This window comes from Leptosomus discolor, chromosome 9, assembly GCF_034619465.1.
Source record: "Leptosomus discolor isolate bLepDis1 chromosome 9, bLepDis1.hap2, whole genome shotgun sequence".
NCBI lineage: Eukaryota > Metazoa > Chordata > Aves > Leptosomiformes > Leptosomidae > Leptosomus > Leptosomus discolor.
The window spans coordinates 10,897,780-10,922,992 of NC_141399.1; the positions used below are offsets into that span (position 1 = coordinate 10,897,780).

Below are 25,213 nucleotides of genomic sequence, written 5' to 3' on the forward strand. Positions count from 1 at the left end.
ATGACTTTATCCCCAGGCTCTCAGAGGTGCCATGGGCTCCAATTACTGTCATATTTACGCAGCAGAGAGGTACCTGTGGAGTCTGCCGAGACATTCCCTGGGGAGGAGAGGGCTGGCAGAGCACAGGCGGGCAGCTTGATCAGATTTAGCACCGAGAGCTACTTGAAACTTTTCAGCTAGATAGATGTAGTAATATCTCTGTGGCCAGAGGCTTTACCCTGTTTCTCACTCGTAGTCTTTATGTTGGCTTGTTTTCTAAAAGTCCAGCTTGATGAGTCCCTAGGCAGTAGTAGTGTTGTTCTGGTTGATTTCTATAAGGTTCAGATTTGTCCCAGGAGTTGTTTGTGAGCTTTGGGCAGGGACAATTTTAGCTGAGGCAAACCAAACCCCAGCATCTCAGGTTCATCAACCATTGCATTTCTTCTCCTTTTAGACTGAAATTTCTGGGTTTCAGAAAAATTCAGGAAATTATTTAGTTTCTACTTTATTTGCCTCTTACATCTCTTGGCTGATCAAGGAATTCTCCAACGTACACTTTTCAAGGGCAGTGGTTCTCTAACAGAAGCCAAAAGATGTGACGTTCAAACCCAGCAGATGAAGTCACAGACAGATAGTTCTCTTCCTTTAGAAACCTGCACCTCTCTAGCAAGGAGTTGCTCCAAAATTTTCGCATCAGAAAGGACCAGCCTGCTCACCTACTCTGGCGTATACAGGAGCAAGATCGCTGGGCGGCCCCAGTTCCCACAGAGCAACCCTTTCCAGGGTACCCAGCTGTGACTCTCAGCAGCTTCCACTGCCTCAGGTATTTATATCACGTTTTGGTTTCGCTCTGAAGTGTCACCAGCAAAAGAACCGTTTCGGTGTTGACAAAACAGGTCTATTGCCACAAATCCAACCAGTCCAGCTTTGTTGTCCTGAGGGGGAAGACTGGGATCCCCTTTTCCTGGCTTTGATAAACTCACCGTGTCTTCACCAAAGCCCCGTGTCTTTGTATTGGTTTTTGGGAGAGGCAAGATCCTGTTCCAGCGGGTGAGCAGGTGGCTGCTCTCTAGCTGTTTAACTCTCCTGGTTCGTGAACTGTGAGGATTCGTTTTTTCAGCTCCTCTCTGATGTTTAGAGAAGGAAGCCTCCGCCTTTCCAGTTTATCATCGGTTCGATGACAATAATCAGCAGGAGAAGGCGGTAGGGGCGGGGGCGGGGGGGGGACGACAGAGCCTTGGGACCCCCCCTCAGCTCAGCGGAGGGGCCGGGTGACGGCTGCCGGCAGCAGCGGCCGTTCATTTCACATCGCCCCCCCTGTACCCACCTCCCCAGCATCCCCAGCACGGCCTTTGCTGGGAAAAACCTGCTCCGTGGGGCTCGCCACCCCCACCCCCCCACCCCCCCACCCCGGGTTCGGGCTCGGCGGGGACGGGCACAGGCTCCTGCGCAGCCCCCGGCCTGGACACTCACCCCGGCAGCGCCGCCGAGAGCTCGGCAGCCCATGGCTGAGCTTGGAGGGACCTCTGGAGGTGCCTGCCGCAAGCCCCTGCGCCGAGCCGGAGCCGGCCGCGGCTCCCAGCACCCCAGGACGGAGCACCCGTGCCGTGGGGTGCGATGCAGAGCTGTCCTGGGGACCCCCACAGCCCCCCACCGCACGCACACGATGGCACGCAGCGGGGTCACCAGCAAAATCCCCGGAGAAAGGAGGTGTAACGGCAACGGCAGCAACGCTACCCCCTGCGCCGGCCACCCCCCCGGCAGAGTCGGGGGAAGCCCTGGGGTGCCGCCCTGGCCCCCACAGCCTGGCCCCGCACCCGTTCCCGCTCACGGTCTCCTCCGGGGTGTTCGCCGCCAGCGAGAGTGTTTGTCCCAACATGGCCGTGACAACCGGTGACTCCTTTCCCGGCCTCACCGGACAGAAACGGAAGGGTGCACGCTGCCGGCTCTGCCCCGGGGCTGGCATCGCCGGCCGGGACCGACGGCGCTCCGGCGGGACGCAGCAGCCTTCCCTCGGCACCGCGCTGGAGCGGGCCCTGTCCCCCGGCCCACCCGGCCACCGAGCTCGCCACCTCTGGCGCCCTCCCGGAGCCGGCCATGCCGCCGGGCACCTGGGGCCCTGTGCGTGGGGTTTGTCCCGGCCTTTGCCGCCGTGGGGGTTGCCGGCATCTCTGTTTCGGGGGGGTCTCGTCCCACCCTTCACTGAAGGTCCCCGGGGAAGATGCCGGGGGTGGTCCCTGCGGCAGCGCGGCCAAGGGGGACTGCGGAGGGCACGGGCCAGCACCGTAAAACATGCCCAGTGGTCATGAAAACCCAAAGCCGGTCTCCAGGCTGTTTGTGGGCACTTAATTGGGGCAGTTTTCTCCTAAATCGGAGGGTTATCCTGCTTCCTTCAGGAAGAGCCCAGGAGAAGGGGGAGGACAGCGGCCAAAAGCTGGTGACACCCAGGTGGCCGCGGGCACAGGGGTGTGATAGCGCAGGGCGCATCCTCTGCCCGGCGTTCCCGGCTGCGCAGGCAGGCAGGCAGGCTCTGCGGCAGCACGGAGCGGGGCGCTCCTCTTTTCATCTGCCGGTGAGTCACTTGGCAGAGGAGGAAACCGGTGACGGCACCGGGAACGTGGATGTGGCCGCTGCACCCGTGCCATGTGCTCGAGGCGCCCCGACGGCTGCGGTACACGGGGCACAGCCGAGTCCCTTCCCACGGCCCCACCGCACCCTCGGCACCGCGGCCGCCCTGTCCGCAGGATGAGACCGGTGGTGCCCGCTGCCGGCAGCGCCCAGCGTGGTGCAGGTTCGCCAGCCGCCCCCCTGGGCTCTCCCGCTGCCCAGCTCTCTCCCCCCATGTGGCCTCTCCGGCGCTAATCCCCAGATTAGCTGCCTGCCCTGCCTGCTTTGTGGGGGCCAGCACGCCGGCGTTGCCCAAATTCCCCGGCCCCTGTGCTCAGCTGGCTGCCGCAGCCCCCCTCGGCCCCGCTGCCTGCGCCCAGCCCGGCAGCACGGATGGGTGGACCGGGTCCCAGCAATGCCCCGTGTGCCCACGGTGAGCCCAGCCCCGGCACAATGCCCCGAGGATGGAGAGGCAGCAGGGAGCAGGGCACCATGGGGACATGAGGTGCCACGTGTTCCCGCCAGCCTGGGCGAAAGGAGAGCGATGGCGGTGACAGGGGTTTTCCAGGGCCGCGGCTGCTTGGGTACTGCCTGAGGGAGCTGGGGTGCAGCCAGGGAGCTGGGGTGCAGGCAGGGAGCTGGGGTGCAGGCAAGGAGTCGGGGTGCAGGCAGGGAGCTGTGGGGGGCAGAGGCCTGAGCCAATCTGACTTCGTGGCACCGCGGCCGTGCCAACCCAGCCCGAGGCTGGCAGGGCGGGCAGCTCTCCAGCGGGACAACGAGCTGATCAGCGACCTGCCTGCGCCTTGGCAGGGCCCCAGCGGCTACCGGGGCGCTGCGTGTCCCGGGCAGGGAGGGCAGGAGGGTGCCAGGGCCACCCACGGACCTTCCCGAGGACTCCGCTTAGGCGGGGGGGGTGTCCGGCAGCCCCCAGGCCTCCGCCGTGGGACCAGCCTCTGCATTGGGGTGCCCCAAGCACGGGGGCTTCACCTCCCCGCCTGCTCCCGGGGCGGGGGGAGCTGTCCGCCCCGCCCGCCCCACAGGCAGCATCCCCTCTGCCGCCCCAGGGGGAGCCCCCCCCCGGCGGAGCCCCACGCGGACCCACCCCACGGGACCCGCCCCCCTCCCCCCCGCCCGGCCCCACGGGTCCCAGCCCCGCGCGGCGGCCCCAGCCGTCCCCGGGCGCCCCGCGTCCCCCCCCGCACTCCCGGTGCCGGGCGGGTTCCCGCGCGGGTGCCCGCGGCTCGGAGCGGCGCGTGACCGGCTGCCGCCGCCGCCGCCGCCTGCTCCGCCGCAGAGCCCGGCCCGCCCGCCCCGGCACCGGCACCGGCACCGGCACCGGCACCGGCAGGTCAGCGGGGGGGGGCTGCGGCCGGCACCGGGGCCCCCCGGGCTGCGGCGGGCGGCGGGAGGGGGCTGGTCGCACCGCGGCCCGGGCACCGGGCACCGAGCCCCGAGCAGCGGGGCCGGCCCGGCGCGGTGCGGGCGGGGTCCTCGGGATGCTGCGGCCGCACCGGCCCCGCTCTGGTCCCGCACCGATCCCGCAGCGCAGCCCCGCCGGCTCCCGCACCCGCACCACGGGGCCGCCGCCGCCGCAGCCGGGCGGTCCCGGCCCCGTTCCCGGTCCCGGCCCGGCGGAGCTGAGCCGCGTGTGCGGCGGCGGCGGAGCGCGCCGGGCCGGGCATCCCCGCCGGGATGCAGTCGGGGATGCGCCAAGGTGAACGGTGCGCGCCGGAGCGGGGCCGCCGGCAGCGGGGACACCGGGGATGGAGCACCAGGGAGGGGACACCGGGGATGCTGGGGGTAGAGACCACTAAGCACTGGGTCACCGGGACGGGAACCACCGGCACCGGGGACACTGGGAAGGGGAAGACCGGGAATGGGGCCGCTGGCAGCAGGGAAACCGGGGACGGGGCCAGCTGGGAACAGGGCCCAGGGCCAGCCCGAGCAGGGCCAGCCCAGCCGCTGTCTCTCTCCCCGGGGTTGCCGTGGGCACAGCAGCCCCACGGCTGGTGGTGTGAGGCCCCCACCGGGCAGCTGCCGCGGGTCCTGGCTCACCGAGCTCCCCGTCCCCGCAGGGCCAGCTGGGCGCTCACCATGGCTGCAGCACGGCTCGTCACCTGGGGGCTGCTCCTGGCCACTGGGGTCCCCACCGGGGGCTGGGGGACGCTGCCGGCGGGGCTGTCCCCGGGTGGGACCCTGCAGCAGGGCAGGGACCCCCTGCATAGCCCTGCCTGGGGACAGCAGTGGCCGGGCCCGTCCCCCACCTGGGAGGCGTCGGGGGACCCGAGTGGTGCTGGGGCCCCCAGGAGCGAGCACTGGGGGCCCGGCAGCCCCGTGCACTGGTCCCCACCGCTGCAGGCGGGGGATGACACTGGGCCACCCCTGGAGATGGAAACCACCATGGCAGGCGCTGGCACCGGGGCCTGGCAGGACAGCGGCGCAGCCCTGGATGTGGCGGAGGAGCCGCGCATCACCTGGCGAGAACACGAGGCCAAAGGCCAGGACAGCCCCCACGGGGGGACCTGGCTGCCCCACGGCTCCACACTGGGGATGCCAGGCCCCAACGTGCCCACAGACACGGGGCCGGGCTCTCCAGGGCCACCCTGGGCAGGGCAGGGCCCAACCCTGTCCAGGCAGAGAGCCACCGGGCCAGCCAGCACACCTAGCCCTTGGCCGACTGTGTCCACCATCGCCCTGACCCCCATGTCGGCAGTGGGGACAGGGACCGGGACATCAGACACCCATGCAGGGGGACAGCTGGTGCGGGGGGACCCCACAGTGGCCCCAGGCCTCCCTCGGGGTGCACAGCTCACTCCAGCCAGCAGCCATCTGGTCCCGCTGGGCACTGTCCCTGTCCCCCACCCCATGGGCACAGGGCCAGCCTGGGATCCCCACACCAGCCCAGGCTCCATGCAGCCAGTGGGCAGACAGGAGGACCTGGGTGGGCCCCCCAGTGCCTCCCCAGTTCTGCCCAGCTCTGCCCCATGGCTGCCCCCTGCAGCACCATCCTGGGGTCTGGCTGAGCCCTGGACCCGGGTGCTCCCAGCCCACCAGCGCAGCACCCGGAGGGCCCCACTCAGCCACACCACTGCCAGCCCTGGGCACACAGCCCCTCGCATGGACCCTGGGCCAGCAGGTCAACAGGGATCACAGCCCTCCCCAGGGGCTGCCCTCAGCACCGGTCCTGCGCCTCTGCCCATGTCCAGCACGGCCCCTCCTGGCATCCCCAGCACAGGTAGGAGCTGGCACAGTGTGGGGGACCCCTTGGCAGGGACTGAGTCCCTGTGGGTGCCAGCACCAGGCTCTGCCCTCTCTCGCAGGGCTGCTGCCCGAGGATGACGTCGGCTCCCCGCAGCGGGTCCGGGGCGCAGTGGGTCCTGTGATCACCCCAAATGCCACCGAGACCACCCCACGGCCAACGGCACATCCTGCCACAGGGACACCCGAGACCAGACACTCAGGTGATGCAGGGCTGTGGCCAAGCCCATCCGTTCTGCAGATGCCATGGGAGCCCATCCCCAGGGCGTCAGGGCTGGCGGGAGGGGGTGGGGAGGTGGCAGCTATCTTGGGCTGCCCGGCTGGGACGTGGTGACACCTTCAATCAGGATTGTGCCCGGCAACAGCCCTAATCTATTCCTGCCCGCAGAGATTAGTGCTAAGTGCCCAGCGGGTGCAGGCTTCCTGGGGGGGTGTCAGGGACATGACCGAGGCCATGCCACCCCCTGCACCGCAGGTCCTGCCAGAGACACCCGGGAGGTGCCGGTGGGCACAGCCCTGGCTGGCACCGGGCACCCCCCCCTATGGTGCTGTGGCTGATGCATCCCAGTGGGGGGGTGCAGGTGGGGGCCAGGTGCCACCGAGCCCCCCCACTCCCCACTGACCATCCCCCTCCTTCCTGCCCGCAGACACCCTGGGGACGCAGCCCCCTGCCCGTGCCACCGCAGCCCCCTCGGCCACGTGGCGGCGGGCAGGGGTGACACCACAGCCGGGCCCCCGCCATCCATCCGCGCCCCAGCCACAGCCCAGCCGCCCCCCACCAGCGCCGGGGGCCAACGGGACAGGGCTGCGCTGGGCCGAGCTGCGGCGCCGGCTGGGCTTCGCCTGGGAGGCCCACGTCTACGGGGCGGCTGCCATCTTCCTGCTGCTGGCGCTGGGCTCCCTGGCCGGGCTGGCAGGGACGGCTGCCCTGCGTCCCCTCCACCTACCCCATGTTTTAGGGGCCCATGGGCTGCTGCTGGCCGCCTGCCTGCTGCGGGCCATCTTCCTGCTGCTGGACCCCTATGGGGCGCGGGGCCACCTGCCCCCCCGGGCCCTGCTGCTGCTCAGCACCGTCCCCTTCCCCCTGCTCCTCGGCACCTTCGCCCTCCTGCTCCAGCGGCTCCAGCGCCTGGCCCAGCTCCGGCTGCTGCCGGCCCGGTTCCGGGGGCTGCCAGCGCTGGGGGCTGCTGCCGCCCTGCAAAGTGCAGTGCTGGGGGCCGCCGACCTGCTCCCACCCCGGCTGGGCCCCACCGCCGGGCTGGGGCTGCAGGCGCTGGGCTGTGGGGCTGGGGCCCTGCTGCTCTTGGGGGGGCTCTGGGGGTGCTGGCGGGTGCTGCGGGCACCCCAGGAAGGGCCAGGGGGTGGCAGGGGGCCAGGGTTGCAGCAGGGGGCCCGGGCGCTGCTGGCGGCCGCGGTGGCAGGGCTGCCGGTCTGCGGGCTGCAGCTGTACAGCGCCCTGTGGCTGCGGGGGGTCTTGGGTCCCCCCGGGCGCTTCTCCCGGCCTGGCTGGGTGGCACAGCTTTGGCTGCGGGTCGGCGAGCTGGGCACAGCACTGGCACTGCTGGTGGCCGCCGCCGAGCCGCTGTGCTGCCGGTGCCACCAACGCAGCCCTGCCAGCCACTCCTGCTGGGCCAAGGCGCTGCGGTACTTCTGCGCTGGCCGCAAAGCCGAGGCGCCCGAGTACCCCAACAACTGCTACGACTGGGCGGGTGGCAGCACCAGCAGTAGCGGTGGCACCGGCCCGGAGCGGGCACCCGCCAACGACATCTCCAAGAGCCTCATTCGCAACCCGGCAGAGCAGCTGCCCCTGCGGGCGCTCAAGGACAGCAACGAAGCCTGGGCGGCTGCCGCCAGCACCACTGGGATGCCGGGGCTCAGCCCCAAGTGCCCCAACTTGGTGGCCGCCCGCTCCTGTGCCGCCTTCGAGCAGGGCTCGTCCCCCTCGTTGGGGGAGCTGGCCTTCCGCCCGCCGTCCCCCATCGACCTGCGCCGCAGCATCGACCAGGCGCTCTGCCGCCGGCACCTCCTGCACGATGGCCTCTTTGGCCGACCCCGCCGTGGCTCCGGCACCTCACTGCATGGCTCCCCAGCCCCCACCGAGACCCCCGGCTTGGGGCACATGGCACGCTGCAGCTCGCTGACGGAGCTCCCTGGCCCCCGGCATCCCCCTGGCACCGTCACCGTCACCATCACCGCCTCGGCCAGCTCACTGGAGAGCAGCTCGCTGAAGATCAGCTGGAACCCCTGGCGCCACGGGCTGTCCTCGCCTGACAGCCTGCCCCTGGACGAGGCACCCAGCCGGGCCCCGCTCCTGGTGCCCGCTGTGCCCCCCGGCTGGGAGCGCGAGGGCCCCCGTGGCTTCCCGGCCCTCGGCAAGGCGGTGGACGCCCGCAGCCTCTCCAGCGACACCATCGAGCTCTGAGCCGGGGAGACACGAGAACAGGCAGAGACTGGGGGGTGCAGAGGGACGAGACAAGGGTGGGGGGCCGGGGGTCTGACCCTGAGCCCCTGCAGGGCTGGGTAGGAGGGGGGAGCTGGGCTGGGCCAGCTCCGTTTGTGCCAAACCAGAGAAATAAAATGTTTATGTTGGGAGGAGGCGGCCCCGTTGGCGTGCGGAGGTGAGCAGCAGCAACCCCCCAGCCCCCCTACCCCGGCCCACCGCCCCAAGCAGCCAAGCTGGGTGTGCAGAGCTTTATTTCCTGAGATATGGACACACGGACAGATAAGCACACCCCGACGGACAAACCACGGACAAACGCAATGGCCACGCTCATGCATCTGGCAGGGCCCTACCTGCCGGCATGGCACCCCACAAGGGGCAAGGGGGCTCCCCCAACCCCCTGCCCTGTGGGAGCCCCCGGCCTCCCCAGCCTGGGAAGGAAGGGAAGGGCTCTGCCCAGGGATGTGGGGAGGAAGGCGGGGGGGGACATTTCTCCCAGCCCCATGGCTCAGGGCAGAGGGGGAACCCAGCCCCCCGCTGCCCCATGGGGAATGGTCTCATGATGGGGGGTAGACACAATGTCCCACGAGGCCAGCAGCCCCCAACCTTGGGGGGGACACTCGCCAGGCAGGCAGCAGGGCTGAGCTCTGCCAGCATCACCGCCCCGGCACCCAGCAGTGCCAGAGCACCCCCCCGCAACACCCTGCCGCGGTGCCAGGCCTCTCCTCCAGAGCACGAGGGGCTGGGGGCAGCATGCTGTGCCCCCCGGCATGGCGCCACACTGCCTGGCATCACCACTCTAGCCAGAGGAGATTGTGCAGGAGCCCATGGGGATCAGGTACCACGGCTCATTCTGCGAGGGGGGTGTGGGGGGAGGCGATTCCCTACGCTAACGGGGGGCTGGAGGACGCATGCAGGGCACAGCACCGGGTGCAGGATCCGGCCTGGGCAGCCAGCCCCTGCTGGGGGTGGGTACCCTGCACCCCAGGCTGAGCCTGCCCCCCCCCCCCCTCCCCCACGCCCTGCAGCCCCAGAGCTATCTGCCCTTCATGAAGCCATCAAGGACACGGTCGCTGCGGTCAGAGAGCCAGTAGCCAGCCATGGCAGCCACAGCGCCGATGAAGATGGCGGTGAAGACCATGTCACCCTTGGCAGCCAGCGTGGCGAGGGCGCAGATCATCACGCCAAAGAACATCTGCTGCAGCACCACCACCTCATCCTCCGTCACGTCGTCAAAGAAGCCCTTCTCCGGGGCATCTGCAAGGGGGGCGCTCATGGCGGGGAGCACAGGGGAGCGGGCAGAGCCTCCCGCCGCCCCCCACACCCCCTGCTCACAGCCCGTGGCTCCCCCCCCCCGCAGCACCACCGCATCAGGCCATACCTGGGGGCTTGTCCTCCACGCACTGCCCGTCCCGCCGGACGTGGCCGCGGGCACAGACGCAGCGGTAGCTGCCTTCCGTGTTCTCACACACCTCCTGGGCCCCAGTACACACCGGCTCCTCGGCGCCGGTGCACTCGTCCACATCTTGGGGGGGGGGGGGTGGGGGGGGGGGTGGAAGCAGGGCTCAGGCAGGGTTTGGGCAGCGGGGAGGGGGCAGCGCCACCCCCCCAGCCCACGGGAAGCACTCACCCAGGCACTTGGCTCCGTCTCGCCGGTAGCCCTTGTTGCATTTCTTGCAGCGAGCCGGCCCGGCGCCCATGCAGCCGATGCAGGCTGTGGAGCAGTCTGCCATGGGGAGAGGAGCCGGGGTCACCGTCAGAGCCCCCTCCCAGCCCAGCCAGTGGCAGCCTGGGCCAGGGGGGACAGCCCTGTGCAGAGGGGAGCTGCCTGCACAGAAAATCCCCCCGCCTCCCCCTGACCTCGGCACTCGTAGGAGCCCTCCGTGTTGACGCAGAACTGGTTGGCTCGGCAGTGTGCCATCTCCGTGCCACACTCGTCGATGTCTGGGGCAGAGGGGAGGCGGTAAGGCCCCGCTGAGCCCTGACCTCCAGGACACAGCCCCACACCTGGAGCTGCGCCCCAAAAAGCACCTGCTCTCCCGGTCCCACCGCAGCGCTCACCGATGCAGCGGTGCTCGTGCAGCACCCAGCCCCTCTTGCAGCGAAGGCAGCTGGAATCCTCTGGCCCCGTGCAGCGCCCGCACGCCCGGTAGCACTCTGCGAGCAGGGGAGAGCGGGCATGGGCACGGGCAGGGGGGAGCTGCCTGCACCCACTGCCAGGGTGGCACCAGGGCAGACCTCCCAGCCGCACAGCCCCCCTCCCCACCGGGCCAGACCCCTACCTACCAGCACATACCAGGTGGCTCTTGTTCCGCGAGGCCTCGTAGTAGCCATCACCGCACTCGGCGCAGAAGGGGCCGCCGTAGCCCGGGCTGCAGACGCACAGGCCGGTGCCGCGGCGTGTGCCGTCACCGTCGCATCGCCCGTTGCCGCTGCAGGGCTGCTGGGGCCCACCGGCACAGGCTACACGGGGAGAGAGCAGCTGGCTGCCAGCCAGGGACGGTGTGCCAGGGGGCCCCTCTAGCCCGGGCGGCACCGCCCGCACCCCACCAGCACCCCACTTGTGCTGCAGCTACTCACGCCGGCAGTCGGGGCCGTAGGTGCCGGGCAGGCAGCAGAGTGCCAGCTTGTCCACGCAGAGCCATTGGAAGAAGTCAGGGTGCTGCTGACGCCTGGGGAGGGGGAGGACACAGTGCTCAGCCTCCTGCCACCCCGCTGTCCCCCCGTGTCCCAGTCCCCAGACTCACTCTTGGAACCACCACTGCTCCACGTGCTCCTCACTCCGCTCCAGCAGTTGGTGGCAGGCGAAGTCCGAGGGGGCGCAGACACCCTCCAGCACCTCCAGAAGACGGGTCTCGCTGCAGGGAAAGGGGGGTCAGCGTGGGGATGTGTTTCCCCGGGGCAGCTGGGACCCCCGGAACCCCCCCCGGCTGGGGGGCACCCACCTGTGCTGGTACTTGGCCAGCTTCTCCTCCTCCCAGGCCGTGTTACCCCCGCCAAAGCCCTCGTGCTCCGTCCGCTCCAGGCCCTGGGCAGACGGGGTGGGGGGCAGCACAAGCGTGGGACCTCCTGATAACATCCCCTCCCCGCTGGGTCCCCCCCTGGGCTGTGCTACCCTCCTTCCCGAGTCATCCCAGGGACCTGCCACCCTCTGCCTTCCTCAGTGCCCAGCCACTGTGCTCCCCTGGGACCCCCTCCACTCCCTAGGGATGCTGTGGGGAGTGCCCTCACCTCACCAATGTCCCCTCAGGACCCACCCCCCCCCGGGGCCCTGTCACCTCGTTGCTCCCCCCGCCCTGTGCTCCCCTGAAACACACACACACACCGCCAGCCTCATCACCCCACCCAGGACCCCCTTTGTCCCTGCTCACCCATCAGCCCATCTGCGTCACCCTGCGCCGGGCCATCCCCCGCGTCTGTCACCCGTCGGCCCCGCCGCATGTCACTGCCCCCCTCACCCCCTCCTCCCCCCACAGCAGCCACTGTGTCACCCTATACCCCCCCCAAGGCCCCATCACCCCTCCATGCTCCCCCCCCCCCCCCCCCCTCACGCCACAGACCCCGTGTGTCGCCCCGCTCTAGGCCCCATGTGTGTCGTCGTGTCCCCCCCCCCGGCCCCCATCACTCCCCCCGGGTCCCCCCCGCACCCTGCTGAAGCTGTCGGCGAGGCCGCGGCAGGTTCGGCAGGGCTCGGCCCCGGCCCCGGCCCCGTCCCCGTCCCGGTCCGGGTGGGCGCGGGCGGCCGCCAGCAGGACCCCCCCGAGGAGGGCGGCCCCCAGCAGGGCCCCCCCCAGCGCGGCCCCCCCCCGCCGGGCCGGCAGCGGCAGCAGCGCGGCCGCCAGGCGCCGCCGCGGCCCCATCCTCCGCCCCGCCCCCCCCCCGCCCACACCACGTGGGCCGCGCCCGCTGACTCAGCGACCGCCGCCCCCGCCAATGGCCGCGCGTCCGCCACCGCCCACCCCCCGCTCCCAGCCAACCCGCGCTGCCCGCCGAGCCCCCGCCTCCCCGCGCCTTAAAGGGGCCGCGGCCAAGTACACCAGGAGGCGGGGGGGAGCGCGGATGGGCCGCGGCCGGTGACCACGCACGGAACGCACCCGTCCCGCTCCCGCTTGGCCTGGGCGAGGCTCTCAAACCCGACCCGACCCGACCCGACTGGGCTGCTCACCCACCCCCAGTCAAACCAGTCTAGGTCACCTTCCTCCCTCCAGCCAAACTGGTCCAGCTCCCCCTCACCCCCCCTAATTTGCCCAGTTGCCCCTCATCCCCCGCTAAACTGCTCCAGTTCCCTCTCAACCGCCCCAAAACTGGTCCAGTTTCCCCTTGTCCCTCCTGAACTGCTCCAGTTCCCCATCCACCCTCCAACCAAACCAGCCCAGTTCACCCCCCAACCAGCCCAGACCCCCTTCCTACCCCCAACCCCCTCCCCAATCCACCCCACTCCACGCTCTCCCCGTACACCACGGGCTGGACTCACGCTCGGCAAAGGCACTGTCACCGTCACCGCTTTATTCCCCCACCGCCCGCCGCAGCCCCTCGGCCACCGCCGCCACATACGGCTCCGGCCACCGGCCCCGCCACCGCCGCAGCCCTGCCAGCGCCCGCAGGAAGCCCCCCGTCTCGCTGGGCAGCGCGAAGGCAGGGGCTGCCTGCAGAGCTGGCGGCACCGCCGGCACCAAGGCCTCTAGCCGGACCACCACGTAGCGCCCGTTGCCTGCCGACAGCGCCGGCATGGCACAGGACAGAGCCGCCGCGAACACCTCGCAGGGTGCTACGGTGGGGACATCATTGGGGCCAGGGCCGTGACGGGGGTCGAGGCTGCTTTCAGCGGCCTCAGCCCACGTCACGGCCCTGGCTCCAGCGTCCCACTGGCATGTGGCAGCCACAGCCGCCGGGGAGAGGAGGAGGATGATGGTGTCACCGTCACGAAGCGCTCGGCGGTGCTGGGCGTGCAGCCAGGGCAATGGCCCCCACGCCGCTACCCCGCTGCCACCTCCCGGTGCTGCCACCATGGCCAGGCCCAGTGGGCGGAGGGCTGCCATCAAGGCACACGCCGCCCGCTCGGCCGCCGGCTCCGCCGCGTGCACCAGCAGCGCCCGCCGGCCTCGCAGGGGGCCTGGGGGGTACAGTCAGTGCCCAAACCCTCCCTGGGTACCCTGTACCCATCCATGGTGGGTGGCTGCCCGGGACCACCCACAAGGGAGGGGTCCCATCCCCTGGCTCTGTCCCCCAATGACTGCAGCACCCCCCGTACCCAAGCTAAGGGACAGCCACGGTGGGAAGCAAGCTCAGACCACCACCAATGCAGGACCCACCCCCTGCTTAGTCCCCCAGTCCCCTTACCCACCCTAAGGGACAGTCACAGGGGGAGACAGGTTGGGATCTCCCCCCCAATAGGGTTCCCATCCTCTGCTCTGTCCCCCCACACCCCTACCCACCCTATGGGGCAGCCACAGTGGGAAGCAAGCAGGGACCAGCCCTGATGGGGGACCCCTCTGCTCTGTCTCCTGACCCCTGTGGGAAGGGGGTGGACATTTCTGGCCTCCCCGCCCCCCCCCCCAACCCCAGGCTCGCCCCACACTCACCCTCGGAGCCACAGTCGCCCCTCAGGGACTTCAGCCAGCCTGCGGAGAGGAGAGGCAGTGAGGTGGGGTCCTGGGGGGGGGTCCCAGGCCAGCCATAGCCCCCAGGCAGGCACCGCTCACCTTTCACGTCCTCCTTCTTCAGCAGGAGCAGAAGCAGGAGGCAGGCGGCCCCCAGCAGCACCCCCATCCACACCAGCGCCCAGCGGGCACGCAGATCTGCGGGGCACAGGTCAGCACTCACCGAGGGGCCCCAGCGCCTGCCCAGTGGCTCCGTGGGGTGGGTGCCCTCCCTCAGCCCCACACCAGGCCCCCCTTCTCCTCCACCACAGCCAGGGACACTCACACTTGTGCAGGGGACAGGCCCAGAACGTGACGCCGGTGCTGTTCTCAGCGTGCCAGATCTGTAGGCATGGGGACACGTCACACACTGCCTGGTCCCTGCCTGCTGCCCACCAGCTGCCCGCACTGACCTGCCTGCACTGCCCCGCCACCACGTCCCGCCGCAGCTCGTGCTCCAGCAGCCCAGGGCACCCCGCGCCCTGCAACGGTGGCAGGGGGTGAGCCGGCTGTGCCCCCAGTGCCACTGCCGCCAGGACACGGGGGACCCTGCCCCTTACCGTGCTGGTGAAGTTGGCGAGGGGCGTGCAGGTGCCGTGCTCCAGGGCGCACAGCGAGGCATTCCCCCCGCGCTCCAGCAGCAGGAGGTCATCGGCGCGTCCCGGCAGTGCTCCTGGGGATGTGCCAGGGGTCTGGGGGGGGCTGGGGCAGCGAGGGGAGGCCAGGGAGGGGCTCACCCCCCAGGCTGCCCCTGCCCTCCCACCCCAGCAGTACTCACGGTCCCGCAGGCACTGGGTCAGCCGGACCTGCCCGTCACTCCACACCTGCCCCAGAGAGCGGGTTAGCGATGCCTCGGGCTGCCCATGGGGCAGCTGTGGGGCAGAGGGGTGTCCTACCTGCACGCAGAGGTTGGGGTGCGGCCGCAGCCCCCCAAACTCCTGTGGTCCCTGCAGGTAGAAGGGATGCTCTGTCAGCACCACCCGCATCTCCCCGCCCTGTGCCCCCAGCGCCCCACGCAGCCCCACTCACCTGCCCCACGGCGGGCTGCTGCAGGCTGGGTAGGGCTTGGCAGGGCTCGGCGGGTGCCGGCTGCCAGCACGGCACCAGCTCGGCTGGGAGGTCGCAGGGGGCCGAGAGGGAGCAGGTCAGCGCCTGCCCCGCGGCGTGCAGGACCAGCCGGCTGCGTGCCCACAGCCGCTCCCAGGCCTCAGCATCTGCGGCGGCACCGGGACAGAGGTGTCACCCCATGTGGTGTCCCCATGCGTCCAGGCCCCCCATGCCCCAGCCCCGCAGCACGGGTACCATGGGAGAAGGGGCACAGGGTGGCCCGCAGTGAGTCCTGGGTCTCTGGCCAGACCTGGTAGGGGGTAGAGAGAGAAGAAAAAGAAGAATTTGGGATGTCCATGCTGTGACCGTGACCCAGCTGGCCCCCTCAGGACGCCGGAGGGGGGACACATGGTACTCAGAGCCCCTCTGCTTTGGTGGCAGCCCTGCCACCCCCACAGTGCCCGGCTGGACACCCACCTGCAGGCAGAGGCAGGGCAGAACCTCGTCGGCCGGCAGGCTGTAGTTCATGGGGCTGCTCTGCCACCGGCAACCAGATGTGGGTCACCCTCGGCAAATCACCCCCCGGCAGGGTCACCCAGCCCAGGGGGACCTGCTGCCAGGGGACCCTCTCCCAGCACCCTGCCTGTAACACAGACATGGCTTCCCGGAGATGGGGAGGGGCAGCGGCCGGAGCCTGGCCAGGATGGGGGGGGTCAGGGAAGGGGTTCATACTCACCGCTGTCACCGCACGTCCTGGCCCGCTGGTGCCATGGCTCTGGTAGTAGAGCCGGAGGGTGTAGCTGTGCCCCACCGTGGCCCCACGCACCTTCACGACCACCTCCTTCGGACCCGGGGAGACCTGCAGCCTGGGCACTGCAATGGAGGTGGCTCAGGGCATCTGGCACTGCCTGCCCAGCTCCACAGCGCAGGGCGTGGCACCCCGGGGGTCACCCTCTCCCCCGGCATCCACCGCCCAGCTCTCCCCAGGGGACGTGCGCCAAAGCATGGGTCTTTCGGCACTGCTGTGGCCGGGGGACGCCAGCACCTACCTTGGCACTGAGGGACGGCAGCCTGTGCCGCGGGCCACGAGCAATCTGCGGGGACAGGGGGTCAGCAGGCAGGGGGGACAGGGTTGCCGCGTCGGGGCACACTGGGGGTTCACCTGGCACCCGCTGCCACTGGCTCAGCCTCCGGCTGCCGTGTGAGTTGGTGTACGCCGTGACGTGGAGCTTGGAGCCCAGCGGCGCCTCGAAGCACCGGAAGGTCACCCAGCCCTGGGCAGGAAAACCACCATCACGCTGCGGTGAGGCACTGGCACCGCCAGCACCCACCTCCCTGGGGCATGGGGCACAGGACCACCACACCACGGAGATGCACTGGTACCAGCACCCACATCCCCATGCGCTGCAGTGCCTGGGGACTGCCGGTGCTGGGGACACCCAGCCCGGTGTGCCGCATCTACGTACCAGGGATCGGCCTGGCAGCGCGGGGACCAGGGGTGCCCAGACCTCCACGGCCACACAGCGGGAGGAGGCATATGCGTGCCCGGAGAGCAGCAGCAGCCCAGTGATGTTGGGCTGGGACGATGTGTCCCCATCCAGTGGCGACCACCATCCACCCTCACCACTATCCTCTGCCCCGTGGATGTCCGACGGCGCGGGGCGGCGGGGCTCGCCGGTGCCGGGCGGCAGGGCCAGGCGCAGGCGTGCCTCCAGGCAGGGCGAGCAGGCCATGGGCCCGGTGCAGCGCAGCGCTGGCTCCAGCTGCAGCCGAGCCAGAGCCAGCCCGTGGCCGGGTGCTGGTGGCTCCATCCCGCACAGAACGTCGGGGTCTGGCGGGGAGAAGAGACGGAGGGCGGCCGTGGGTGCGAGGCCCCACGCCCTGGGTAGGCTGGGGGCCATGGCAGGGGCGCTTACCCAAGAGGCGGCAGGCGAGGCCCTGGGGGGAGGCAGGGGTGAGGCCGGTGGCGGTGCCAGGGTGCCCGGTGACCCGCGTGCCGGCGACGCCGACCTACCTGGGAGCAGGACAGGGTGTCGCGGGGTGCCCCACGCCCACCCAGCACCACCACCACCGCCGCCACCGTCACCACCAGCAGCTGCCCCAGCGGGCACATGGCGGGGCCGGGGCCGTGGGGCGCCCCGGCCCCACGCCGTCCACTCCCGCCGGGCCCCTCTCCTCTCCCGGCTCCACGGGCCCCACCGCCGCCGCCGGCTCCCGCTTCCTGCTCTGATCCCGGACACCCGGGTCCTAGCGGCGGCGTCGGTGTCCGCCCCGGGGTGGGGCCTCCCTGCTCCCGCACCGACCCACGGACCGGCTCCGTGCCGCGGCCCCACCGGGAGGGCTCGGGGCCCCCACGGGGACCAGGGTGGCCCCACGGCTCGGGGCCTGCCCCTTCCCCACGGCGTGGGCACGGTGCCCAGGCCGGCCCCGGGGAGCCGGCAGGGGGACGCGGTGCGGCGGCAGTGCCCCGCCCGGTGCCTCTCCCCACCCCCGGCCCCGTGCTGCCGGGGGGCGCCGGGCGGCCCCCATCCCACACTCCCCCCCCGGGGGGGGGCACCGGCTAAGGCCCAGCACAGCAGACGGACGGCGGGGCAGGGTGAAACGGTGCCTTTATTGCTCCCACCCCAGACGAGGTCCTGCGGGCGGAACGGGAGCGAGGAGCAGGGCCGGGCTGCGCCCAGCACCCGTCCCCGCCGTACCCCCATGGCAGGGAGCCCCCCCACCGCCCGGCTTCTTCCAGCGCCGCCCCAGCGCCTCACCCGACTCTGGCGTCCCAAGAGTCTTCTCCGGGGTCCCGGCTCTCCTCTGGAGCAGGTCCCTGCGCGGAAATAAAGCTGCCCCTGCCCAGGACAGCACCTCCGCTCCTGGCCCCCGCAGCGCATCCTATGGCCGGGGCCAGCCCTGCTCGGGCCCCCACGGCACCCGCCTGGGCACCCCACGGGCACCCCTCCTGCTGCCACGTGGTCGTCGACACGCTCAGCCGAGCCCCGCACCTCCAGGACGAGGCCCCTGCCTTTGCCAGGGGGCTACACCCAGCCCCACCGGCCCCACAGCAATGCCCAGCTCAGCCCCGGGACAGGGACTCAGGTGCCAGTGGCCACCCCAGAGGGGCGGAGTGGGCGTCTGCCCTCCCCGGCCCCTGCCTCCAGCAGCCGGTGCAGGAGCCCCCCTGCCCTGCCCCAGCGGTGGCAGCGGGGGGTCGGAGGGCTGCCCCGCAGGGCACCCAGCAGGCCGGGCAGCTGCCGGGGCAGGCGGTAGGTAGGCAGGGGCCGGAGGGGCCTGGGGACGTCGCGGGGGCTGCAGAGCCGGCTGAAGTAGGCTAGCACCCAGCCGCCGCCGCGGCCCGCCGCCCCCAGCTCTCCGTGCAGGCAGGCCATGGCTGCCCCGAAGATGTCGTGGGCATCCCTGGGGGTCCCGCTGGCCGCCCCGACCCGCCACCGTTGGAAGAGACGGGAGCTGCCTCGGCTCCAGAGGAGGAGGACGGTGCCACGCTGGCGGCCCACGCGGCCCCGCTGGGCGTAGAGCCAGGGCAAGGCGCCCACCTGCCCCACGCCACCCGCTTCCCACAGGTCCAGGCGCACGTCGCAGCCCAGCCCCGCGCGCAGCCGCTCGGCCAGGGCGCACACCAGCCCCAGGTGCTCCTCCGAGTCCGGTGAGTACAGCAGCAGCACGGGGCGCCCACCCGGGGCACCTGCGGGATGGAGGGGATAGCAGTGACAGCCCTGCCCCAAGCCCACCTGGCACCCCATGGGGATAGCCTGGCATCCCACGAGGGCATCCAAGCATCCACCGTACCACCCCAGGACCCTCTGCAGCCCCACGGCCACTGCCCCCCCCCGACCCCACAGCCCCCCCAGGGTGCCTCTCACCGTCGGCTGGCCTCCAGGTGCCACAGCAGTTGAGGAGCAGCACGGTCACCACCAGCCCCAGCGCCAGCGCCAGCCCCAGCAGCCCAAAGTGCCTGCGGGAGACTGGGAGAGGGGTGGTGAGGGTGTGGAGGGGTGTCTGCCCACCCCTGCAGTCCCCCCAGGACCCTCACTCACCATCGGGACAGAGCAGCTGCTTCCGAGCAAAGCGCACGTCCGAGCGCCATACCTGGGGAAGGGGCTGGGTGAGGGGGGAACGGGTGGGGGTCCCCCGGCAGTGTGGGTGGCGATGCCAGCACAGGGGTCACCTTACCAGCACGCAGCTGCCCAGGACCTGCACCGGCAGCAGCAGCACCAGTTCCCGCGGGGCAGAGCCCTCCGGCTGCGAAGTACAAGGGGAGGGTCAGCGCAGGTCAGTGTCCCCCCATGTCCCCCCCTCAGCCCCACACCGCTCACCCGTGTGACGGTGTAGAGGGGGGCCTCAGGCTCGCACTGCCCACCCTGGCGCTGGCAGAGGGCTGCGCTGAAGGCTGCGGGGATGCTGGAGGTGAGGTGCAGGCACAGCTGCAGCCCCCGGATGCTCACCGAGACGTTCCAGGCGGTCTCTGCAGCCACCAGAGAGAGAGGGGGGGGGTTTGCGGGATGCCCGAGGGGATGAGGGGTGCAAGGGACCCTGGGGCAGGGCTGTGCTCAGCCCAGGGGTGGCCCCCCCACTCACAGGGCTCACCTGGCTGGTGGGGACACTCCACATGGCTGCTGTTCCCGTAGGAGAACTGGGAGTGAGCAGGGATCAGTGGAGGCTGGGTGAGTCACCATCACCCACCGCTGCCCACCAGCCCCTTCCCAGGTGGTGCCCACCTGCCTGCGGGGTCTTACCCGGAAGCAGAGCTGGGGATGCACGTCCACCTTGTCCAGCGTGTATGCCTGGAGTGGACAGAGAGCACGTCACTGTCCCTGATTCACACAGCCCACAGGCACCCCAGCACCCGCCTGCCACCCTCAGGGGACCCTGCGGTCCAGTGGGTGCTCCAGCCAGAGGCACGGCCCCGCACCCCTCCAGGCTGATGACCCGTGGCACCCCAAAACCAGGACCCTTCACCTGCTCCTCCTCGCTGACCGTGGAGTTGGGGACATCGTGACAGGGCGCAGTCTTGGCTGCCACCTCCCTCCAGCACAGGGTGGCCCGGGGGTGCAGGGGGCAGCTGGCGCTCAGCACCATTGCCATCTGGTCCTTGCTGCTGGTGCTGTAGTCGTGGAAGCGCACCGAGGACCACAGCTCAGGGCCATCTGCGGAGCACTGCATCAGTGGGCTGGGAGGACAGCTAGGGGGACCCCTGGGACCCAGCTCCCCTCCCCACAGGTACTCACAGGCAGCCAGCTGGTCATGGAAGGGGCAGCGTTTGCTGCGTGGGCTGTCGTGGTGGGGGTAGGAGGCCTGGGGGAGCAGAGTGGGGCAGTCAGGGCAGGATGTGCCCCCACCTCTCCTGCCTGTCCTGGGTGCATGGGCAGATATGAGCAGAGAGAGGGGGCCGGTGGCCGCAGGGGAGGGCAACGCACCTCGATGCACAGGCAGGGCACCAGGAACTCATACGGCAGCGAGACACGGTGGCCCCCTGGCACCAGCACCTGCAGGCACGGAGGCAGTGTCGTGTGGCAGGGAGCATGGCCCCGGCCCGGGATAGGGGCAGCTGGGGGGGGGGGGGGGGGGGGCAGAGCCATTACCTGCCGGTGGAAGGGCCGGGGCAGCTCCTCGCACTCCAGGGCCAGCTGGTGGCACAGCCGCACCATCAGGGCAGGACCCTCGGGCACCCACACCTCGATGGCCCGTGCTTCGGGGACCCAGATGTGGGTGAAGACGGGCCCTGCGAAGCAGGTGGGGGTCAGCTGGCACCGACATCCCCCCTCGGGACACCCCCTGGGGTCCCTCCCAGCCTTACCGGGTGGCTCGGCGGTGACCAGGCGGCTGCGGCTGATGGCCAACCCTCGGTCAGGGATGGTGCGGAGGGAAACGAGGACCTGTCGCCCGCTCTCCGCCGGGAAGCAGTCAAACTGCACCTGCCACTGCGGGGAGCGCGGGGCGGGGGTGTGTGTGACAGTGGGATCTGTCACCCCAGCGTCCGGCCCCACGGCGCACCCTGGACTCACCGTCGAGCTGCCCGACGCCCGGTGCCGCCGCCACACCTGCAGCCAGCCGGCCCGGTTGGAGCCCAGCTCCAGGAAGTTGAGCTGCAGCCCACGGACACCGCCGAGCTCTGCGGGAAACCAGCGCGGGGGGCTGACACCGGTGGGAGGACGAGCCCCCCAATCACCACCCCCCCACCGGGGGGGTGCGGGGCCCTGCCGCCCCTACCCGTACCTGCGGCGGGGAGGGCCAGGCGCACTCGCAGGCAGGGCTGGCAGGGCTGCGAGGGCAGGCACAGGCGGGCCCGGCTCAGCGCCAGGGCGGGCGGCTCCAGCGGGGGCCCGGGCCGGGCCGGGCGGCGGCAGCAGCGGGGGCGGCTCAGCGTGCTGTCGGCTGGTGCGGGGGGGCAAAGGGAGAGCACAGAGAGGCGGCCGTGCGCCGGGGGTCCCGCCTACCGCGGGCACCGGGAGCCCCGGAAGGAGGAGCCCCGGGGACCGGGAGTCCTGGGGGATCGGGGAGCCACCCCCCCCCCCCTCCCCTCCAGGAGCCGGTAGCCGTGGGTGGGGGAAGCCCCGCCGCACCCCGCGGAACCCGGGAGCCCCGGGCAGGGGGAAGCCCCGCGCTCGCAGCCCTGCCCCGATCCCGGCCCCGCCGCTACTCACCGGTGGCCCGGCACTCCTGCAAGCAAAGAGACGGGGGTGAGCGCGGCGCCACCCACCTCCCCCCCCGCCCGGTCCCCGCCGCTTCCCCCACCCCTGGTGCTCACGAAGTTGGCGAAGACCCGGAGGCGGGTGACGGCGGCCCCGGCGGCGGGCAGCAGCAGCAGCGCGGCGACAGCGGCGAGCAGCACCGGGTGCCCCATGGCCGAGCCGCCGCCGCCGCCGCTCCCCGCCCCGCCCCGCCCCGGCCCCGCCGCATTCCTCCGCCGGCACGTGCGGCCCCGCCGCCGCGCCCCCCCCCCCCCCCCCCCGCTGCCAGGCGGCTCTTCCTGCGGCGCAGACACGCGTGGGAGCATGGACGGTGCTTTATTTCTATAGAGCAACCGAGGAAAGGGCACCGCAACCTCAGGGACCCTCCCCAGCCCCGGGTCATCGCCCCCTCCCACCCCCGCAGGCAAGCCCGGAGCCACGGCGTGGCTCAGACACGTACGTTGGTCCCCGTGGACGACCCCCCACCCCCCCACCGGAGCTGCGCCAGCGCCGCCCCACAGGGCCCGGCTGCAGAGCTCCAGCCCTGACGGAGCCCACCCGTCCTCGCTCATTTCTTCTTCTTCTCCTGCGTGCTGGTGAACCAGGAGTCCAGCAGCTTCTTGCTGTAGTAGAGCTGCCAGCCGTGCACCTGGGCGGCCACCACCACCACCAGGTACATGACAGAGACGGCCGAGAAGCCGAAGATGAAGCGGTAGGCTTTGCCGTGACGGTAGAGCTGCTGCGCCATGGGGAACATCTCCATAGCCCCGTAGATGAGAGGAGCCATGGAAAAGAGGCCGGTGCTGATCATGGAGAGCACCAGGTAGCTGATGTTGTTGCGGGGGAAGGAGAGGAGGCCCAGGAGGGAGGGCAGGATGCTGAGCAGGTAGGGGTACTCCCACTGGTAGGGCATGGCCACCTGGTCGTGGGGCAGCAGCTTGAGGTGCCCCACGCACATCTGGGCCAGCAGCAGCAGCCAGATGCCCACGTGCGTGTAGATCAGCTTCTTGATCTCCGACTTGAGGGCCACGCTGGGGAGAGAGCGAGAGGTCATCAGGGCCTGCCGGGGGGGGGGGGGACACGACACACGACACACGATGCAGACCGCCTCCCAGAGCCCTGGGGGATGCTGCTGGGTCCCCGCAGCGGCGGGACACCTACCTCATCTGGTAGTGCGAGGCCACGCGCTCCCGGTGCTGGAAGTCGCTGCCGTCGGTGCCGGCGGCGCGGGGACCCCCGCGGGAGGCCATAGTGCTATCCTGGGGAGGCACAGCGTGAGGCGGGAGCGGCCCCCCCCTCCCTCTCGGCGCACCCTGCGGCAGCCCCCCGCTCCCCCCGGGGCAGCGCCGGTCCCCGCCCGCAGCTGCAGGCTCCAGCCCCCCGCCCGAGGACCCCCAACCCCGGGTCTCCCTCCCCTAGTGACAAACCGCTGTGACAGCCCCGCGACCCCCTTCCCGCGACTACCCTGCCCCTGCCCCTGCCCGAGCCCCCGGGACAGCCCCCCGGGCACCCCCCCGGGTGACACCCCCGGGGCCCCCCTCCCCGCCGGCCCAGCCCGCCACACCCCACCTGCCAGCGGGACGCTCTGCCCGCACTTCCGCCTATCTATGACCGCGGCCGCCGGCTCTGAATGCCTGGGCGGCCGCTCTGCGCACCCGGAGGCTCGGCTCTATGGCCGTACCAGGTGCCCCCCCCCCCCCCCCCCGACCGCTTCTCGGCCCCGCCTCTGCGCAGGCGCAGTGCCGCCATGGCGGGCGGGGGCGCCGCCGCGCGCGTGCTGGCGCGCGCGGCACACGGGGCGCGCGCCGCGGGGTCAGCGGGGCGCGCGTGGGGGCGCGGGGGCGCGCGGGAGTGCACGGAGCTGGGGGGGGGCAGCCGGGGGTGCGCACGCATGGGGGCGCGAGGCTGGGGGGGGGGGCGTGGGAAGAGGCGTGGGGGTGCACACGTGGGTGCAGGGACACGCGGGGGGGGGGGGAGTGTCAAGGTGGTGGATGTGGGGTCAGCTCTGGGGACACGCGTGGAGCCAGGCAAGGTGGGGTGCACGGTAGGCGGCCGGGGGGGTCCCGCCGGAGGGAGGGTTCCGCCGGGGGGTCCCACCCGTGCCCCCTGCCCATTCCACCCCCTACAGGTGGGGGCGGCCGCTGGGCCCCGAGGAGGCGCTGAGGCTACTGGAGGCCTCCGTGGTGCACCGGGAAGGTACGGGGGGGGGTGCGGGGGGTGCAGGGGGGGGGATGGGGGGCAGCAATGGGGGGGGCCGCATCCTGACCAGGCATCCCCTCGCCAGGAGTCCTGCTGGCGCTGAGCAAGCCCCCCGGACTGCCCGTCCTGGGTGAGTGCGGGACAGGGGTGGGCTGGCTTTAGGGGGGGGCCTAGCAGGCGCTGACACCCCCGCCCCGCTCCCAGGGCGCCCCGGGGAGCTGAGCCTGGCGGCACTGTTGCCGGCGCTGAGGCGGCGCCTGGGCCTCCCCGCTGAGCTCCACGTGGTGAAGGCTCCTGCCAGGTACGATGAGGGGGTCTCGGGGGGTGTCACACCCCCCCCCACCCCACCCCCGCCCCCAAGGGCTCAGAGCTGCCGTGTCCCGTAGGGAGTGTTCTGGCCTCGTCCTCCTGTCCAGCTGCCACCGCACAACCGAGCAGCTCCAGCGGTTCTTCACTGATGCCCGCCGGAGAGGCCAGTACCCTGCCACGTACCGGTGAGTCCCCGGGACCCCGCTGTGCCAGCATGGGGGGGCCCATCCCCCCCTCACCCCCTCTCTCTGCAGCGCCGTCACTGTAGGGGTCCCGGCAGAGGCGGAGGGCGAGATCCGCACCGGGCTGCGCTGGCAGCAGCAGGGTGACACTGCCGTGGTAAGGGGGTGCCGGGGGGGGGGGCTGGGGGCATGGGGGGTGCCCCGAGGTGGGTGCTGAGGGCTGTGCCGCCGCAGGTTGTGGCGGTGCCAGCCCCGGCACGCCGTAGCCTGGCCAGGAAGGAGGTGAAGAGCACCCTGACACGCTACCGGGTGCTGGGTGCCGCAGGGGGCTGTGCCCTCCTCCAGCTCCAGCCCAGGACAGGTGAGTGGCCCCTCAGCACCTCCACCCACCCCGTGCTCCCCGCACCGGCACGGACCCACACCCCACCCGTGCCTCCGCAGCCTTCCCGGAGCAGCTCCCGCTGCACCTGACACTGCTGCTGTGCCCGGCCCTGGGTGACCACAAGCACTCGTCCCGCGTGGGCAGGGTGCTGGGGGTGCCCTTCCTCCTGCCCCCCGAGGCCGCCCCGACCCGCACACAGGTACGTGGCCAGGATGGGTGGGGGTGGCTCCGCGTGGGACCCCGCTGAGCTGCCCCCTGCCCCGTTGCAGGTGCTGGACGAGGAGCTGCGGTGCCGGCTGGGGCTCTCCCCGCAGCAGCTCCAACGCCTCCCGCTCCATCTCCACCTGCAGGAGCTGATGCTGCCCCAGGGACCGCTCTGCGCCCCCCCGCCTGCCCCCTTCCTGCGCACCCTGCACCGCCTGGGGCTGCCCGGGCACCAGGAGCCCTAGCACCCATGGGGGGACCCCCACCCCAACCCGCTCCCCTCTGCCACC

General features: G+C 71.4%; 6 protein-coding genes across 6 annotated transcripts; 2 read left to right on the top strand and 4 right to left on the bottom strand.

Moving 5' to 3' along the window:
* The first annotated feature begins 4,680 nt into the window (after positions 1–4,680).
* PRRT3 (proline rich transmembrane protein 3) lies at positions 4,681–8,266 on the top strand. The gene is made up of 3 exons (XM_086470512.1): positions 4,681–5,821; positions 5,907–6,047; positions 6,492–8,266. The coding sequence occupies exons 1-3, from the start codon at positions 4,681–4,683 to the stop codon at positions 8,264–8,266; spliced, it is 3,057 nt and encodes a 1,018-aa protein (XP_086326638.1).
* A 1,054-nt stretch (positions 8,267–9,320) lies between these two features.
* On the bottom strand, positions 9,321–12,144 carry CRELD1 (CRELD disulfide isomerase 1). Its single transcript, XM_086470069.1, has 10 exons — positions 11,932–12,144; positions 11,230–11,312; positions 11,032–11,142; positions 10,865–10,956; positions 10,571–10,747; positions 10,346–10,441; positions 10,145–10,228; positions 9,915–10,010; positions 9,666–9,809; positions 9,321–9,541 (listed from the first exon to the last, which is right to left on the bottom strand). Exons 1-10 carry the CDS (start codon positions 12,142–12,144, stop codon positions 9,321–9,323), a joined length of 1,317 nt encoding a protein of 438 aa, XP_086326195.1.
* Positions 12,145–12,789: 645 nt separating this feature from the next.
* Positions 12,790–17,083, bottom strand: IL17RC (interleukin 17 receptor C). Its single transcript, XM_086470326.1, has 17 exons — positions 16,985–17,083; positions 16,887–16,908; positions 16,437–16,801; positions 16,133–16,244; positions 16,020–16,064; positions 15,707–15,843; positions 15,448–15,507; positions 15,226–15,280; positions 14,953–15,137; positions 14,820–14,870; positions 14,702–14,747; positions 14,484–14,596; positions 14,337–14,405; positions 14,210–14,267; positions 13,987–14,082; positions 13,867–13,905; positions 12,790–13,397 (listed from the first exon to the last, which is right to left on the bottom strand). The coding sequence occupies exons 1-17, from the start codon at positions 17,081–17,083 to the stop codon at positions 12,790–12,792; spliced, it is 2,160 nt and encodes a 719-aa protein (XP_086326452.1).
* A 970-nt stretch (positions 17,084–18,053) lies between these two features.
* On the bottom strand, positions 18,054–21,820 carry IL17RE (interleukin 17 receptor E). The gene is made up of 16 exons (XM_086470402.1): positions 21,725–21,820; positions 21,621–21,636; positions 21,193–21,351; positions 20,982–21,088; positions 20,774–20,897; positions 20,559–20,698; positions 20,394–20,462; positions 20,205–20,271; positions 19,936–20,123; positions 19,713–19,760; positions 19,564–19,609; positions 19,293–19,441; positions 19,150–19,218; positions 19,014–19,065; positions 18,840–18,941; positions 18,054–18,661 (listed from the first exon to the last, which is right to left on the bottom strand). The coding sequence occupies exons 1-16, from the start codon at positions 21,818–21,820 to the stop codon at positions 18,054–18,056; spliced, it is 2,040 nt and encodes a 679-aa protein (XP_086326528.1).
* A 341-nt stretch (positions 21,821–22,161) lies between these two features.
* On the bottom strand, positions 22,162–22,897 carry JAGN1 (jagunal vesicle mediated transporter 1). Its single transcript, XM_086470375.1, has 2 exons — positions 22,809–22,897; positions 22,162–22,678 (listed from the first exon to the last, which is right to left on the bottom strand). The coding sequence occupies exons 1-2, from the start codon at positions 22,895–22,897 to the stop codon at positions 22,216–22,218; spliced, it is 552 nt and encodes a 183-aa protein (XP_086326501.1). The 3' UTR covers positions 22,162–22,215.
* Positions 22,898–23,394: 497 nt separating this feature from the next.
* On the top strand, positions 23,395–25,168 carry RPUSD3 (RNA pseudouridine synthase D3). The gene is made up of 9 exons (XM_086470327.1): positions 23,395–23,459; positions 23,776–23,843; positions 23,932–23,976; positions 24,051–24,147; positions 24,233–24,340; positions 24,410–24,494; positions 24,572–24,698; positions 24,779–24,918; positions 24,989–25,168. The coding sequence occupies exons 1-9, from the start codon at positions 23,395–23,397 to the stop codon at positions 25,166–25,168; spliced, it is 915 nt and encodes a 304-aa protein (XP_086326453.1).
* The last annotated feature ends 45 nt before the right edge of the window (positions 25,169–25,213 follow it).